This window comes from Typopeltis vanoorti, chromosome 13 (assembly GCF_054136105.1).
Source record: "Typopeltis vanoorti isolate ZY-2024b chromosome 13, IOZ_Tvanoo_1.0, whole genome shotgun sequence".
NCBI classification, from domain to species: Eukaryota; Metazoa; Arthropoda; class Arachnida; order Uropygi; family Thelyphonidae; genus Typopeltis; species Typopeltis vanoorti.
Genome location: NC_143561.1, coordinates 70547559 through 70562295, shown reverse-complemented (window position 1 = coordinate 70562295; position 14737 = coordinate 70547559). Strand labels below are relative to the sequence as shown.

The 14737-nt window shown below is 36.2% G+C and overlaps 1 protein-coding gene across 1 annotated transcript in view; it reads left to right on the top strand.

Annotated features, from left to right (window-relative positions):
- Positions 1 to 14737, top strand: part of LOC150100274 (HHIP-like protein 1) — a 159669-nt gene that overhangs the window by 121932 nt on the left and 23000 nt on the right. Inside the window, exon 6 of the mRNA XM_090402622.1 lies at positions 8198 to 8334. Coding sequence (XP_090258748.1) covers positions 8198 to 8334 — 137 coding nt within the window. The remainder of the gene's footprint in view (positions 1 to 8197; positions 8335 to 14737) is intronic.

Sequence of the window (14737 nt, the reverse complement as noted above, 5' to 3'; positions counted from 1 at the left end):
TGCCATTTTTTTTGGATTTTGCAAAGGTGTTTGACAGGGTGCCACATGATAAGCTGATATTTAAGTTGCAGCACATGGGTTTAAATGTTGGGTTAGTCAAATGCATTCAGAATTGGCTGACTGATAGGTATCAGAGAGTTGTGTATGGTGGGAGAATATCAAGGAAGAAGAAGTTACAAGTAGAGGTTCCACAAGGCTCAGTACTTGGACCTGTATTGTTCAACCTTTATATCAATGATATTGTCGATGAATTGCAAGGGGACACTCAGTTGTTTGAAGATGATGTGAAGCCGGGAAGGGTTATCAGTAATAGTGCAGATGTGGGAGCCCTGCAAGAGGATTTGAATAAACTAGACAGTTGGGTAAATGAATGGGGGTAGCGGTTCACTGCAGCAAAATGTAAATCTTGAGGTTTGGTATCCATCGATGTGAGGATGTATACTCGATTGGAGGAGCTGTACTGGAGGAGGTAGGGGAGTCAAGAGATCTGGGGGTGATGATTGATAGAAAACTGAAATTCAGTGAGCATATTGCAAAGGTGGTGAGGGTAACACAGAGGATTGCTGCAATACTGAGAAGGACGCTGACCTGCAGAGATAAAAAATTATCATTCCATTGAATAAGACTCTGATCAGACTACACTTAGACTATTGTTCTCAGATTTGGTCCCCAGGATTTGAAGGGGATAAATTGACTGTGGAAAGGGTACAGAGGCGGATAACAAAGATGGTTTCAGGACTGTACAATATTAGTTATGAGAATCGACTGATGGAATGTGGACTGCAGTGTTTGGTGGATAGACGAAGGAGAGGTGATATGATCGAGACTTTTAAACTGTTGAGAGGCAGTTACAGGATAGACATTGGAGAGTTCTTTCACTTGGGGGAACTGCAGAAAGGAACAATGACAAGGGGCCATCCCTGGAAGTTACGAAAGGAGGCTGTGCGCAAGAGGGTGAGGAGTGGTTTCTTTGCGTAGAGGGTGGTAGAACCTTGGAATGCATTGCCTGAGAGTGGTAGGAGTGGGAACGGTCAATGGGTTCAAGGAGTGGTATGATAAACTTTGTGTTTCCTAAAAACAACCTCCCATGATGACTCTTTTGATTTCATGGAGGCCTGGATAATAATAATAATAATAATAAATTGGATAGGCATGTAAAACGAAGGTGATCCTGATGGGAGATTTTAATTACACGAATATGGAATGGAAGGGGAAGATAGTATATGGAAATAAGTAGAATGAGTTTGTTGAATTTCTGAGAGATAAATATCTTAAGCAGCATGTGTTTCTAATAACTAGAGGCTTCAGTGTTTTGGATTTGGTGATAACTTTACAAAATGTAGTTGTTAATGCTAATGGAGGAGTGTTGCAAAGACTGCACATTGTGGTGCCATATAATAAGAGGTAGACTAACATATAGGAATAAGGAGGTGGTTGTGTCACTGTATAAAGCACTGATCAGGACCACAGTTCGACTATTGTGCTCAGATTTAGACACCTGGTTTTCATTGTGATGTGGAAACATTGAAGAGGTCCAGAAAAGAGTGACTAAGACAATATCAGGACTCTGCGGCATGTTTACTTTTTACGGTATATGTTACCATACGCGGCCAGGGTGAAAAAAGCTTGCCGCACTTGTGATTTGCGAATAAGATATTTGAAGTAGTCGTGTCTTGCAGTTTTAAGCAAAAGACAAAAGCGAAGAGTCTGTGAATAAAATACCATTGGATAAATTTTTGATATTAAAAAAGCTCGCAATCGGAAACCTCGAGTAATGCAGTTTAACACCATTTATTGTTCATAAAAAAAAAATCGTTCCTAAAATTGAAATGTGAGACCCATATAATCTTATTTTGTAAGGAGAGAAAGCAAAATGTAATATTTATTGCAATAAATGTTATTTAAAAATTATATTTGACATCATCTTTCCAATGCAAACAAACATTTTGATTATTTATTTTTGCACATGTGAAATTCGTTTTTATTTTGGGAAGAGACAACAAATTGTGCAGCAAAAAATGTCAAATATCATAGGGCAGTAAAGAAATTCCAAGTAACACAGTGCACATAAAGACAATAATCCGTTAACGGCGGGGGGTGGGGGTAGATTGCAGTTGAACAGATAAAATACTGATGAAGTTTCAACAGCATTCTACGTTTTAATTAGGTCAAAGGGATTTTAACTTAGCCAGATTGGGTGTAAAAAGTGACTCATTTGAAGAAATATTAGCGGCATAATAATAAAATAGTAAATTTCATAATGCTTCAGAATAACTTTAATACCAAAACAAGATGAGACGCATCTGTAGAAATCTATTATTAGTCCTTTTAATTATGAACTCTAAGATATATTGGTTGTATTTATTTTTGTGTTTTTACTTAAATAAACTAGTTTCATTTTGTCATATATGGTTTTCACTTCTGGACTACCTGGACTTTTAGACTATTGTTCTTATCGATATTACTAAATTCCAATCTCCTCTGGAAATTTTCTCTTCGTAAATGTTTGACTTAGGTTGATCAAACACTGAGCGACTTATTAATCCAGAATTAGCAGTTTAATCCAGAGACAACAGGTTTTTTGTGTGCTGCTGCTATTTGTATTAATTAGTTGGGTAAGAGCAGTTTCTATCACATAAACAGTATTTGAATTCTCCCCCCCCCCCAAGTTACTCAAAATTAAAACTTTAAACAAATTACACTCGCTCTACGATGGTTCAGGAACGACCCACTCGTCTAATAATATCTATAGAGCATGAAATTGCATCTACAATCAATATAGATGAATTAATTCGAAACTGATTGGGGCTGTTTAATGCGACTTCTGAAGGAATACAACCATTCTTTCTCAATAGCATTGAGAGTAATCTAAGCTTTTATCCTTTACCACCAGCTGAGAACATTGTCTAGTATTTCGTATCATCGTTCTATATATATATATATACATACATAGAAGATCGTTATATATATATTCAGGGCTGCATTTACCATTAGGCGCATGATGCGCAAGCTGGGGGCCTCACTCTCTATGGGGGGCACATAGAAAAACCTTACTCCTCACAGAGAACAATAAAAAAAAAAAAGGCGTAGGACGTATATACACGTCCAGCAAACTTGGATAGTTATTATTTTTAGTTATTAGTGATTATTTTTTTAAATTTTAATATTTAAGTTTAGCATATAAGTTTTGTAGCGGAACAAAATGGGATGTAATATCACTTTATTTTAATTATCATTTTATATTATAAAGTATATATATATGTGTGTGTGTGTGTGTGTAGAAGAACGATCACAGACATATTTAATGCACGAATTCCCAATTTCAAATGTAACTATTAAATAAGCACTTCGTAGATTAAAATGTGATATTAACAATATATCATGTTCATCGCTCTGTAAATACTGCTATATAAATATATAAATCGCCCGCGATAACGATGACCAAAAGCGCCATCTTACCACAGGTATTGTATTTACTATTGACAATAAATGTATCATTTTTCAAAATTCCAAAATGCATGACACCTTATATATGACAATCCCCTACCTGTGGAATGTCACAGCGCAACCAAGTGCCGGAACGGATAATCCATATTTTTTGAATTAATCCAATTTTTAACAGGGACTCTTTCCTTTCGAACTGTCCATTTTTTAACATGGAAGTCTATGGGCGACCGCTGTGCACGTCGTGATGCGTTAGCAGGCGCCTCGTCCTCGTTCGCGAACGGAAGTGACGTCACCGGAAAGGGATGAAGCGGATGTTACATCAGGTAGACGTCACAATGACGCACTAATGGGTAGAGGAGGAAAGCTTCTCGCTAGTGGAATGATTTCGCCCGCCGATTTTGAAACGAACATTCCTTTACCAGAGGAACTGAAGTTACTTAGGATATAAAGAAAACAGCTATAACACAAATAACAAGCACTTTTGCTGGATGTCACCACAGATGAAACCTGTTAGAGAAGCTGACGTATCTTTCGTAATATTACGGGCGCTGGAAGGGCATATGCGGCGGAACTAAATATATCCCATGCACGATGCAATGTTGTCGGTTGAATAGTAGTCGATAACACTTAACAAGCAGCACTGAGGAGAATAATGAAGTAAAAATGAGTTGGGTATTCTTTTCGTGTTTGTTATCACCACACAAACGCTTTCATGACTCCATATTTTTGGCTACTGTTAGGGTTCCGTCGCTGGCGGGAAAATGCAGCCGAACATGGTATCCGCCATACGCGGACAACGTCGGTGCGATTGCTGTATGTCTTGGTTTGTATGGTATCGTCGGTTTCCATACAATGCAATTCCTAAATACATATATACAGATCCAAACATAACCAATACAAGCAGCACATACTAAGTAAGAGAGGACAAAGTTAGATTTTTTTACAAAACGAATGCGCACATATCACGAACAGAAACTAACTCCCTGCAGCAGGAAACCACCACGTGGATGAAGATGGCCAGTGGTTACTATTGACAATAAATGTATCATTTTTCAAAATTCCAAAATGCATGACACCTTATATATGACAATCCCCTACCTGTCTGTTTCAATTTATTTAAGAGCTTGTCATGTGGCAGTCTATGAAAAGCCTTTGTAAAATCTAAGTACACCACTGTATATGCATCTCCTCTCTGCAAGGTATTTGTCACCTTGTTATAGTACATAAGTAAGTTAGTGAAACATGATCTCCCCTTAACAAACCCATGCTGATAACCACAGAGAATACTGCTGTTATCAAACCATTTCTGTATCCTACTTCTCACCAATCTCTCCAGGACCTTCACCACAACTCCAGATATACAGACTGGTCTATAATTTGAAGCTACAGCCTTATCACTGCCTTTGGGCAGTGGAACAATTTTATCCTCCTCCTTCCACTCCCTTGGAACCCATACTGTTGCAAAACTCTTATTAAACAGGCATGCCAATGCTACTGCCAGTTACCTGGAACATTCCCTTGAGATGCATAGTGATATATCATCAAATCCTATCGCCTTATTAACATCAAGGTTATTAAGGCATATTTCCTCAAATACTTCCTGCTCACTCACAATTAAGCTATCCTCTCCTATGTTCTCTACACTTAAGTTCCTCATGATTCCACCCTGATCAGGATGAAACACGCTTATAAATTGATCACTGAATACCTCAACAATGTCTTCTGCAGCAGTTATCATTCTACGACTTTCATCCCTTAACTTCATCTTTTCATGATCATTCTTCCTTCTACTTGCCACATATCTAAAAAACTCTCTAGGGTTTTTCTTAGCCTGATTTGCCAATTTCTGCTCATACTCTAATTTTGTTTTCCTTACTAACTGAGTCACTCTCCTGGCTTGTTCTTTATATTCCTCATGTGATTGATTACCATTATTATTATTATGTGACACCTCCAGGGAGTCCAAAGACTCATTGAGGGAGGGCACCTATTCTACAGCTCTTTGTCTCCACACTCAATATTCATCTTGTACTTCCTCCAAAGTACTTTCTTTTTCCAGATTTCATGCTTAAGCTCCTCATTCATAGTGCTCTTTTTTTAAGCTCCTCACTCAAGAACTCGAGAAATTCACTTTCCTTATTTCTAAATGCTATCTCTTCATTCCAATCTATACTGCCATAATTAAAATCATCCATAATTATTACCCTTCCTTTGTTCACTAATCTAAGTTGTTTATACATTTCTTCATCACCACCTTCCACATTCCCATGCCTATAGCAACATCCAACTAAATATGTCTTCCTCTCAACCTCCACGTTACACCACACTGCCTCATAACCATTGCCACTATTTCCCCTTTTCATGTCTACCTTATGTGGACTGAATTCCTCTGCTATCATCAGCAGCACTTCTCCTCCCTTCCTGCCCTTTCTATCCTCACAAAAAATACTGTACACCTTTCCATTTCTATTCCTGTTATGATATCATCTTGGGGCGATTAAACTCAATCACTGAAACCATTTCATCCCCTTTATTTCTGATACTTCTGGCATTTGTAAACAAACACAACAGTTCATTTTTAGCTCTATAGCCAGTCCTATCCAAGCCATATGTTGGTTGTGATTTCCCTACTACACCTGCCAAATCACCTTTATCACTGCTTATAATATATTGTTTACAAACAAATTAAACAGCAAGGGCCCAAGAACCAAACCCTGAGGCATGCCACTAGTTACTCTCCTTTGTTGAGACACTGCTCCAGCATACACAACCTGCTGGATTGGGTTGGATCTCTAGAGATTGATTTTCAATCCATCTAACCAATGTGCTGACCTGTTCTCATCCTCTGAAGCTTGTACACCAATTTTTCATGTGGAAATCTATCAAATGCTTTTGCAAAGAATATCACTGTATATGATTTTCTCTTATCTAATACATATGTTACCCTATCAGAAAATGCAAGTAAATTGCTAAATCAGGACCTACCCATTACAAATCCATGTTGACCATAATAAAGAATGCTATATCCATCAACTCAATCCTGTATTCTATTCCTAACCCTCTCCAACACCTTGACTACAACTGCAGTTATACAGACTGGTCTGTAATTGGAAACTTCTGTCCTAGAACCATGATTGTGGAGTGGCACTATTTTGCCCTCTTTCCACTTCTTAGGAACCTTACCCACTATAAGACTTTCATTAAATAACCAAGTCAAAGGCCAACTGTGGTGCATATTCCTTAAGAATATATGATGATGTCATCCATTCCCGCAGCCTTATCTGGACATGCTGACTGACAGAATGGCTTTTTCCACAGCTACAGGAAGACTCCAATGACATCTCCAGTAGGATGGACTTTACCTGACTTCCAATGCGAGGTCTACGAGTTCCTTAAAGAACATCTTCCACAGTGTTGGACTGGTCATTCTGTTAAAAAAATTTGCCAGCCTCTGGAAGACTGGCCACCCATATCCACAGATATCACAGCATGTGATTTCCCTTTATGACAGATACATCAAGAACTATGTGTTTGCACCACTTCTTTCACACAGGCTTAAGAAAATACATCAACTTGTGCATTACTGATGTGCATCCTTTGCAACACTAGTACTATGCCCTCTAAACTTATTATTATCCCAAGACCTCATGCAGTCAAGACTGATCTAGGAGGTCCTGTTGTCATACACACAGCTCATCATACCTTACCTCAAACATATTCAAATTCTCTGCAAACACCATACTCTCTGGCTAGGCATTCCAATCATTCACAACTCTGCATGCAAAAAACCTGCTTCTCAGTCTGTTGTTCACACTCCCTCCTTATACATCCTCCAGGGATAACCTCTTGTTCTCCCCTATCTCCCACCATTTTATGAAAAATCTCAACATTGATCCTATAACAACCCCTTACCAACTTGTACATCTCTATCATATCACACCTCTTCCTCCTATCCACTAGACTCTGTAAATATCATTTTCTCAACCTTTCCTCATATTCAACATCACAGAGATCAGAAACTACCTTAGTCAATTGCCTCTGGACCCCTCTCCAACATCTTTTCATCCTTTTGAAAACCAGGTGACCAAATCTGTGCACAGCAGTCCACATGTGGTTTAATCAAGTAATTATACAATTAGGTGTTGATCTCACGTGTATTGTCTAATTATTCCATAATGCACAGCCCACTCCCTTTTGGACTTGTATATTGCTGCATTATTAAAATTGTCTTAAGTTTTTTCACTTGAAAAAACTTTCTGCAACTGTTCTGATCAAGAGTATCTCTGGATCAGAGATTTTTCTGATTGATATGCTGATACTCTGTTTGATAATATGGTACTAACAATTTTACTACTTGTATATGGAAAATATATGACTTCTGCATTGATTCAACCTTAGTATCTTCCTGGATCTGACTCCCACTGATGAGACCTTGATTAAGGTTGATATTGGTCTGGGTGGTAGCCCTTCTCTTAATGCATAGCAATATGCACGTCTGAAAGGGAATGAACTGTGCATTAGGGGATACTGAGGTAATTAATGTGTAAATTCAACAGCTTCTGTATTCAAGTAGCTTAGTCATGAATATATTTCAATGCAGACTTTGTTTGCTTATACTTGAGTAAAGGATCTAATGCGAATACAATTTGTCAAGTATTATGAGAAATCAATGAAACCGTAATGGTTATGATATACTTAAAAGATGATGTATTTAATTTCTTATATTTCAAAGCATACTTCTTTTCTATAGATCACTACATTTCCTCTCTGAAAATTTAAGTTTAGCAGAATGGGAATCAAAAGATATTTGCTTAAAAGAAGGAGCATTTGGAGTATGCAAAAAGAGTGTGGAAGGATATTTCTTGGGATTGTCCACTTATCAGAATGGTAGGGAATATTTCTCTTTATTGTTTTTGATATTATTGTTATTATCATTACTGTTACTATTGGAGACATCCATGGAGTTACAATGTTTATTGCAGGAAGCCTATTTTAATCAACGTAGTCTCTCTCGTACAACTCCTTAAATCTATTCACCATTGCACATTTGACACTCTCTCATCTGCAAACAGCTGAATATCTCCCTGCAATCTGGTGACAATATCATTGGCATTGATGCCAATTATTATTTTTATTATTTATTATTATTATTTTCCTGACCTTTATGGGATCAAAAGACTCATCATGGAAGGTCGATGCTAGATAACACAGTTTGTCACATCACTTTTTAAACTCAGTCACATTTTTATTATCCTCTCAGGCAATGCATTCCATGTCTCTGCCATTCACTATGTAAACAAATCACTTCTTACCCTCTTACTGACTACTCTCTTTTATAAATTCCAGGAATGGGCCCTTGTCCTTGTTCCTTCTCTGTGTTCTATCATATGAAAACTCGTCCCAGTATGATAATAATTTTTCAGCAACAGATATATATCATTCATCCTCCTTCCCCCTTCAGCAAAAGTCTCAGTGCTGAGCCCTGTGGAATCTCACTTGTCAACTTTCTTTTTTTCCTTAATACTGCTCTCCCATGCAAAACTCTCTGATATCTGTCAGACAGCCAATTTTCAATTTAGTTCACTAATCTGATCTAACTCCATGTTTTGAAACTTAAATATTAGCTTATCATGTAGCACTCTGTCAAATACATCTGCAGATTAAAAAAAAAAAAAATCAGTTGAAAATGAGTTAGCCAATCTTGTTTGGAAACTCTCCTGGAAACTCAGATTTTTCATCCTGCATACTTACAAAGTGGCCTGAGAACTAACTAGCACAACTTACAGAAATACTACTGGTGGGTGGTAGATGGCATTACATGTTGATGGTGATTAATGCTGTTGTGTGTGTAGGTGAGAGATTAAGTAATGTAGACATGGGTTATGTGGAGTACAGTTAGGTGTCATATAATAATAATAATAAAAGGAATACTCTTTCTTTTAAGGTTACACAGTGATCAGCATTCATATTTAAGAATTTAGGTACACAGAACACACGTGTTGAAATGATTATTTTACTAATTATTAATAAAATAACAATTGATGTTTCGACCCCTGTATAGAGGTCATCATCAGAAGGATACGTGTGTATAGGAACCAAGCTACATGCTGTTGCACTCTAATAAAGGTAAATTAAAACTATGTTGTTAACTAATCTTTTTCTTAGCCTGACCTCTAGTGATTTAAAAAAAAAATTATATATATATATATATATATATATATATATATATATATATATATATATATATATATATATATATATATATAAAATAAAATAAATAAATAAAAAAACAAAAAATGAAAAATGAAAACTACAATAAAGTCTGCTAAAGTCCTCATGTACTAAAATTCTTCTGTAATTGTACAGTTCATATTGTTATACTAAGATTTTCTTCTGGATTTGTACAGTTCAGGTTGCTATTGAATGTTCTGAAAAAAAAAAACACTCCACAAGTCTTCTTGTATTGAGATTTTTCTTAGTGGTTGCTATGAAAGTTGCAGATGGGTCCTCCACATTCTTGGAATGGTTAGCCCATCATTTTTATTCAGATTTGGATTATGCTTGAGCATTTCACATGCCTCTTTGAATTTCCTCTCGAACCAGGTTTTGGTGCGGTGTAGGGACTTGGTACCTTTTCAATCAATTCTATGGTATGTTTGGAGTGCGTGGTCAGAAAGGCCAGTTTTTCCAAAATGGAGGTATTTAATATGTCGTTCATGTTCATCCTTCCTGCTTGGGATGGTTTGCCCTGTTTCCCCTGTGCATTGTATTTTGTAAACCCCTGGGTGAGCTTGGTGTGGCAGTGGATCCTTGGAAGAACTGAGTAGGTGTTTTAATTTTGTCTGGGATTTAAAGGTGGGTTTGATGTTGTATTTGTGTAGTGTTCTGTCTATTTTTTTGGACATGCCTCTAACATATGGTATGGCAATAGCATTCTTGAAATCTTTTTTTGTTTATAGTGGAGGATCTTGTGGATGGTTTTTTTTTTACTGTATCCAGTATACAGTAAAAAAAAAAAAACCATCCACAAGATCCTCCACAGAGATACCACTAAAAACAAAAAAAGATTTCAAGAATGCTATTGCCATACCATATGTTAGAGGCATTTCCAAAAAAATAGACAGAACACTACACAAATACAACATCAAAACCACCTTTAAATCCTCAACAAAATTAAGACACCTACTCAGTTCTTCCAAGGAGCTACTGCCACACCTAGCCCACCCAGGGGTTTACAAAATACAATGCACATATAACATACCATACATAGGGGAAACAGGGCGAATCATCCCAATCAGGAAGGATGAACACAAACGACATATTAAATACCTCCATTTTGTAAAAACCAGCCTTTCTGACCACGCACTCCAAACATACCACAGAATTGATTAGAAAGGTACCAAGTCCCTACACCGCACCAAAACCTGGTTCGAGAGGATATTCAAAGAGGCATGTGAAATGCTCAAACATAATCCAAATCTGAATAAAAATGATGGGCTAACCATTCCAAGAATGTGGAAAACCCATCTGCAACCTTCATAGTAACCACTAAGAAAAATCTCAATACAAGAAGACTTGTGAAGTGTTTTTTTTTTTTTTAAAGAACATTCAATAGGAACCTGAACTGTACAAATCCAGAAGAAAATCTTAGTATAACGATATGAAACTGTACAATTACAGAAGAATTTTAGTACGTGAGGACTTTAGCAGAGTTTATTGTAGTTTTCATTTTTCATTTTTTGTTTTTTTATTTATTTTATTTTATTTTATATATATATATATGTGTGTGTGTGTATGTATATATATATATATATAATTTTTTTTTTTTTTTTTTAAATCACTAGAGGTCAGGCTAAGAAAAAGATTAGTTAACAAAGTAGTTTTAATTTACCTTTATTAAAGTGCAACAGCACTCTAATAAAGATAATTTTTTTATTTTATTTTATTTTATTATTTTATTTATTTTTATTATTTTATTTTATATATATATATATGTATATATATGTGTGGAAAGTATTTTACCTTGGATATAATAAATGTTAAAGATACCAAGCTGTTTTAAACCTGGTTTTACTCCATTTCCCAAGTAAGCAAACAGACAAGTCAGTCAAGTTTGCGCCTGCAAGTATTGCAAGTCTAGCTGACCCCACACGTAGTGCAAGTCAAGGCAACTCATGGTAAAGGTGGATAAGCTCTGATCACTATTCTTAATGTTTACCCTTAATGCAAAGCACATCTCCTGGAGGAGATGTATGATGCTATCTATTAAAGGGAAGTGGTCACTACTTAGACCGGTTTCGACCTTTATTGAGGTCTCATCAGTGGGAGCCAGGCTAGAAATACCAAGATTTTAGTAATACAGAGCTTATAAGTATTTTACCAGAAAAAATTACCACAAGGTGTTTTAACCTTATTCAATAAATATCTCATGAAACTTCGGCATGAAACTCTCTGATTCCAATCTTTGAGTTTCTTATTCGGTTTTAAAACAATGTGGGATTTAATATCCCCTTAATTTAAATAATTTTTTTTTTTATCACTAGAGGTGAGGCTAAGAAAAAGATTAACAACGTAGTTTTAATTTATCTTTATTAGAGTGCAACAGCATGTAGCTTGGTTCCTATACACATGTATGCTTCTGATGATGACCTCGATACAGGGGTCGAAATGTCAATTGTTATTTTATTAATAACACTGGCCAACAAAAAAAATTTTTTTTCTGCTGATTATGATCTGACACCTGTTTTTTACTAATTTGGGTACGCTGATTTCAAATATGAAACCCATTTTTCTCTATCACGTCAGGTTTTTCCTCTATGGCATTTTCTTTTTGCTAATTTGTAAGTTTTTTTAGTGTTTAGGAGGCAGTACTATTTAGAGGATCAAAAAAATCGATTTTTTAATATTATTTTCTAAAAGTATGTACTTTTAAAAATCTGTTCCTAACTTTTTATCAAGACATTCGAAAAATTCCCGAAGATATAGCCTATTATTCAAAGTGGTGCACAGATCAGAATCGGAGTGCTCACCGCTCTCGCTTGTTAGTAAACAAATAAACGTAAGAACCTGCAATGGCACGTACTGGCGCTTTGAATGCGAGAGAAGCCAATAACCGACCTAATAAATTTAGGTGATGAAAAGTAGGCGATGACAACTGCCTAACACAAATGAATGCTATATGCGTCATAGCGGACAAAGAACGATCAAAATCAGTCAATCGTTAATCAATCGTGAAAGTATGATGAGCGCTTATAACGTTTCAATAAAGTCTCTGGTTTTTTTTTTTTTTGTCTTGTTAATTGCATGTTAGTCCGCAGTGAAGAAAATACATCATGTCTACTACTCGAAATTGTGTCAATAGTGTAGATTTCTTCTGCTACATTTGTGGCAGCTTTACTGTTCCCAGTCAAAGGGCAAATATCACTGATTTCATTAAGAAAATGTACTTTGCATATTTTGACATAAAAATCAGATCAGGACAAGTCATGGGTTCCAAATAAAGTGTGTAAGTCATGTGTAGAAAATTTACGACAGTGGAGCAAGGGAAAACGCCAAAAATTAGCTTTTGGCATTCCAATGATTTGCCGTGAACCGAAAAAGCACGTAGATGATTGCTATTTTTGTTTAGTTCAGACTTCTGGTTATAATAAGAAGAATAAGAAAAAAATTGTGTATCCAAATCTCGACTCAGCAATTTGGCCAGTTGCTCATTCCAATGAAATAGCCTGCCAATTTATAAAGGACTTCCTTTACTTGAGAACGAGCATGATCGGGATATGCCAGATGTTCTTGAGGAGCAAGACCTGGATGTTGATTTAGACAATGAAAATTTAATTTCTAGTTCTGGACCGCAACGTTTTACTCAAGTGGAATTGAATGACTTAGTAAGAGATTTGGGCCTATCAAAGGAATCATCGGAATTGTTAGCTTCAAGATTAAATGAAAAAAACTTACTGGAGCAAGATACGAAGATAATTTTTTATCGTATCAGGGAAAGTAATCTTGTACAATATTTTAAACACGAGTGTGGGTTTGTTTACTGTAACAACGTGTCAGGTTTACTAACCGAAATGAGTGTTGTACGATATCATCCAAATGAGTGGCATTTATTTATCGACAGTTCAAGCAGAAGTCTCAAGTGTGTCTTACTACACAATGGGAATGTATATGGCTCAATTCCTATTGGCTATTCAGTCCACTTAAAGGAAACATATGAGGACATTAAAAGGTTCTGAAGTTATTAAAATATACAGACCATAACTGGATCATCTGTGTGGATCTTAAAATGGTGAACTTTTTACTTGGCTTTCAAAGAGGATATACAAAGTTTCCGTGTTTTCTATGCTTCTGGGATAGTCAAGCTAGAAACCAACACTGGAGTCAGAAAGATTGGCCTCTTAGAATATCCTTAAATGTTGGAGAACAGAATGTTATAAATCAACCTTTAATCGACAGAGAAAAAATCATTTTTCCACCTCTATACATCAAACTAGGTCTTATGAAGCAGTATGTTAAAGCTTTAGATTTACAAGGCGACTGTTTCCAATACATATGTGAAAACTTTCCACAACTTAGTTATGAAAAAATTAAAGCCGGTGTATTTGATGGACCGCAAATTAGAACTTTAATGAGAGACCCAAATTTCATCAACTCTATGAATGAAATTGAGAAAGAGGCGTGGACTTCATTTACGATGGTTGCGAATAATTTTCTTGGAAACAAAAAAGCGTGCAATTACAAAGATCTAGTGGAAACAATGCTTGAAAATTGTCAGCGCCTAGGTTGCAACATGAGCATAAAGCTTCATTTCCTATACAGTCATCTTGATAGATTTCCCGAGAATTTAGGTGCTGTAAGCGATGAACAAGGCGAAAGATTTCATCAAGACTTAAAAACTATGGAAGATCGGTACCAAGGAAGATGGGATTCTCACATGATGGCCGACTACTGTTAGAGTATTCAAGGGGATTGCCAAAACAGAACACACAGAAGAAATTGCTACAAACAAAAATTTATTCCCTGAAACTCATGTATAAGTAAAATTGTTATTTTTTTATAAATATTCTTGTAATTTTTAATGAATATTGTTAAGTAGTTATGTATCTAATTATCGGCCTCTCTCGCATTCAAAGCGCCAGTATGTGCCGTTGCAGATTCTTACACATTTATTCGTTTACTAACAAGCGAGAGTGGTGAGCGCTCCGATTCTGATCTGCGCACCGCTTTGAATAATAGGCTATATCTTCGGGAATTTTTCGAATTTCTTGCTAAAAAGTTAGGAACAGATTTT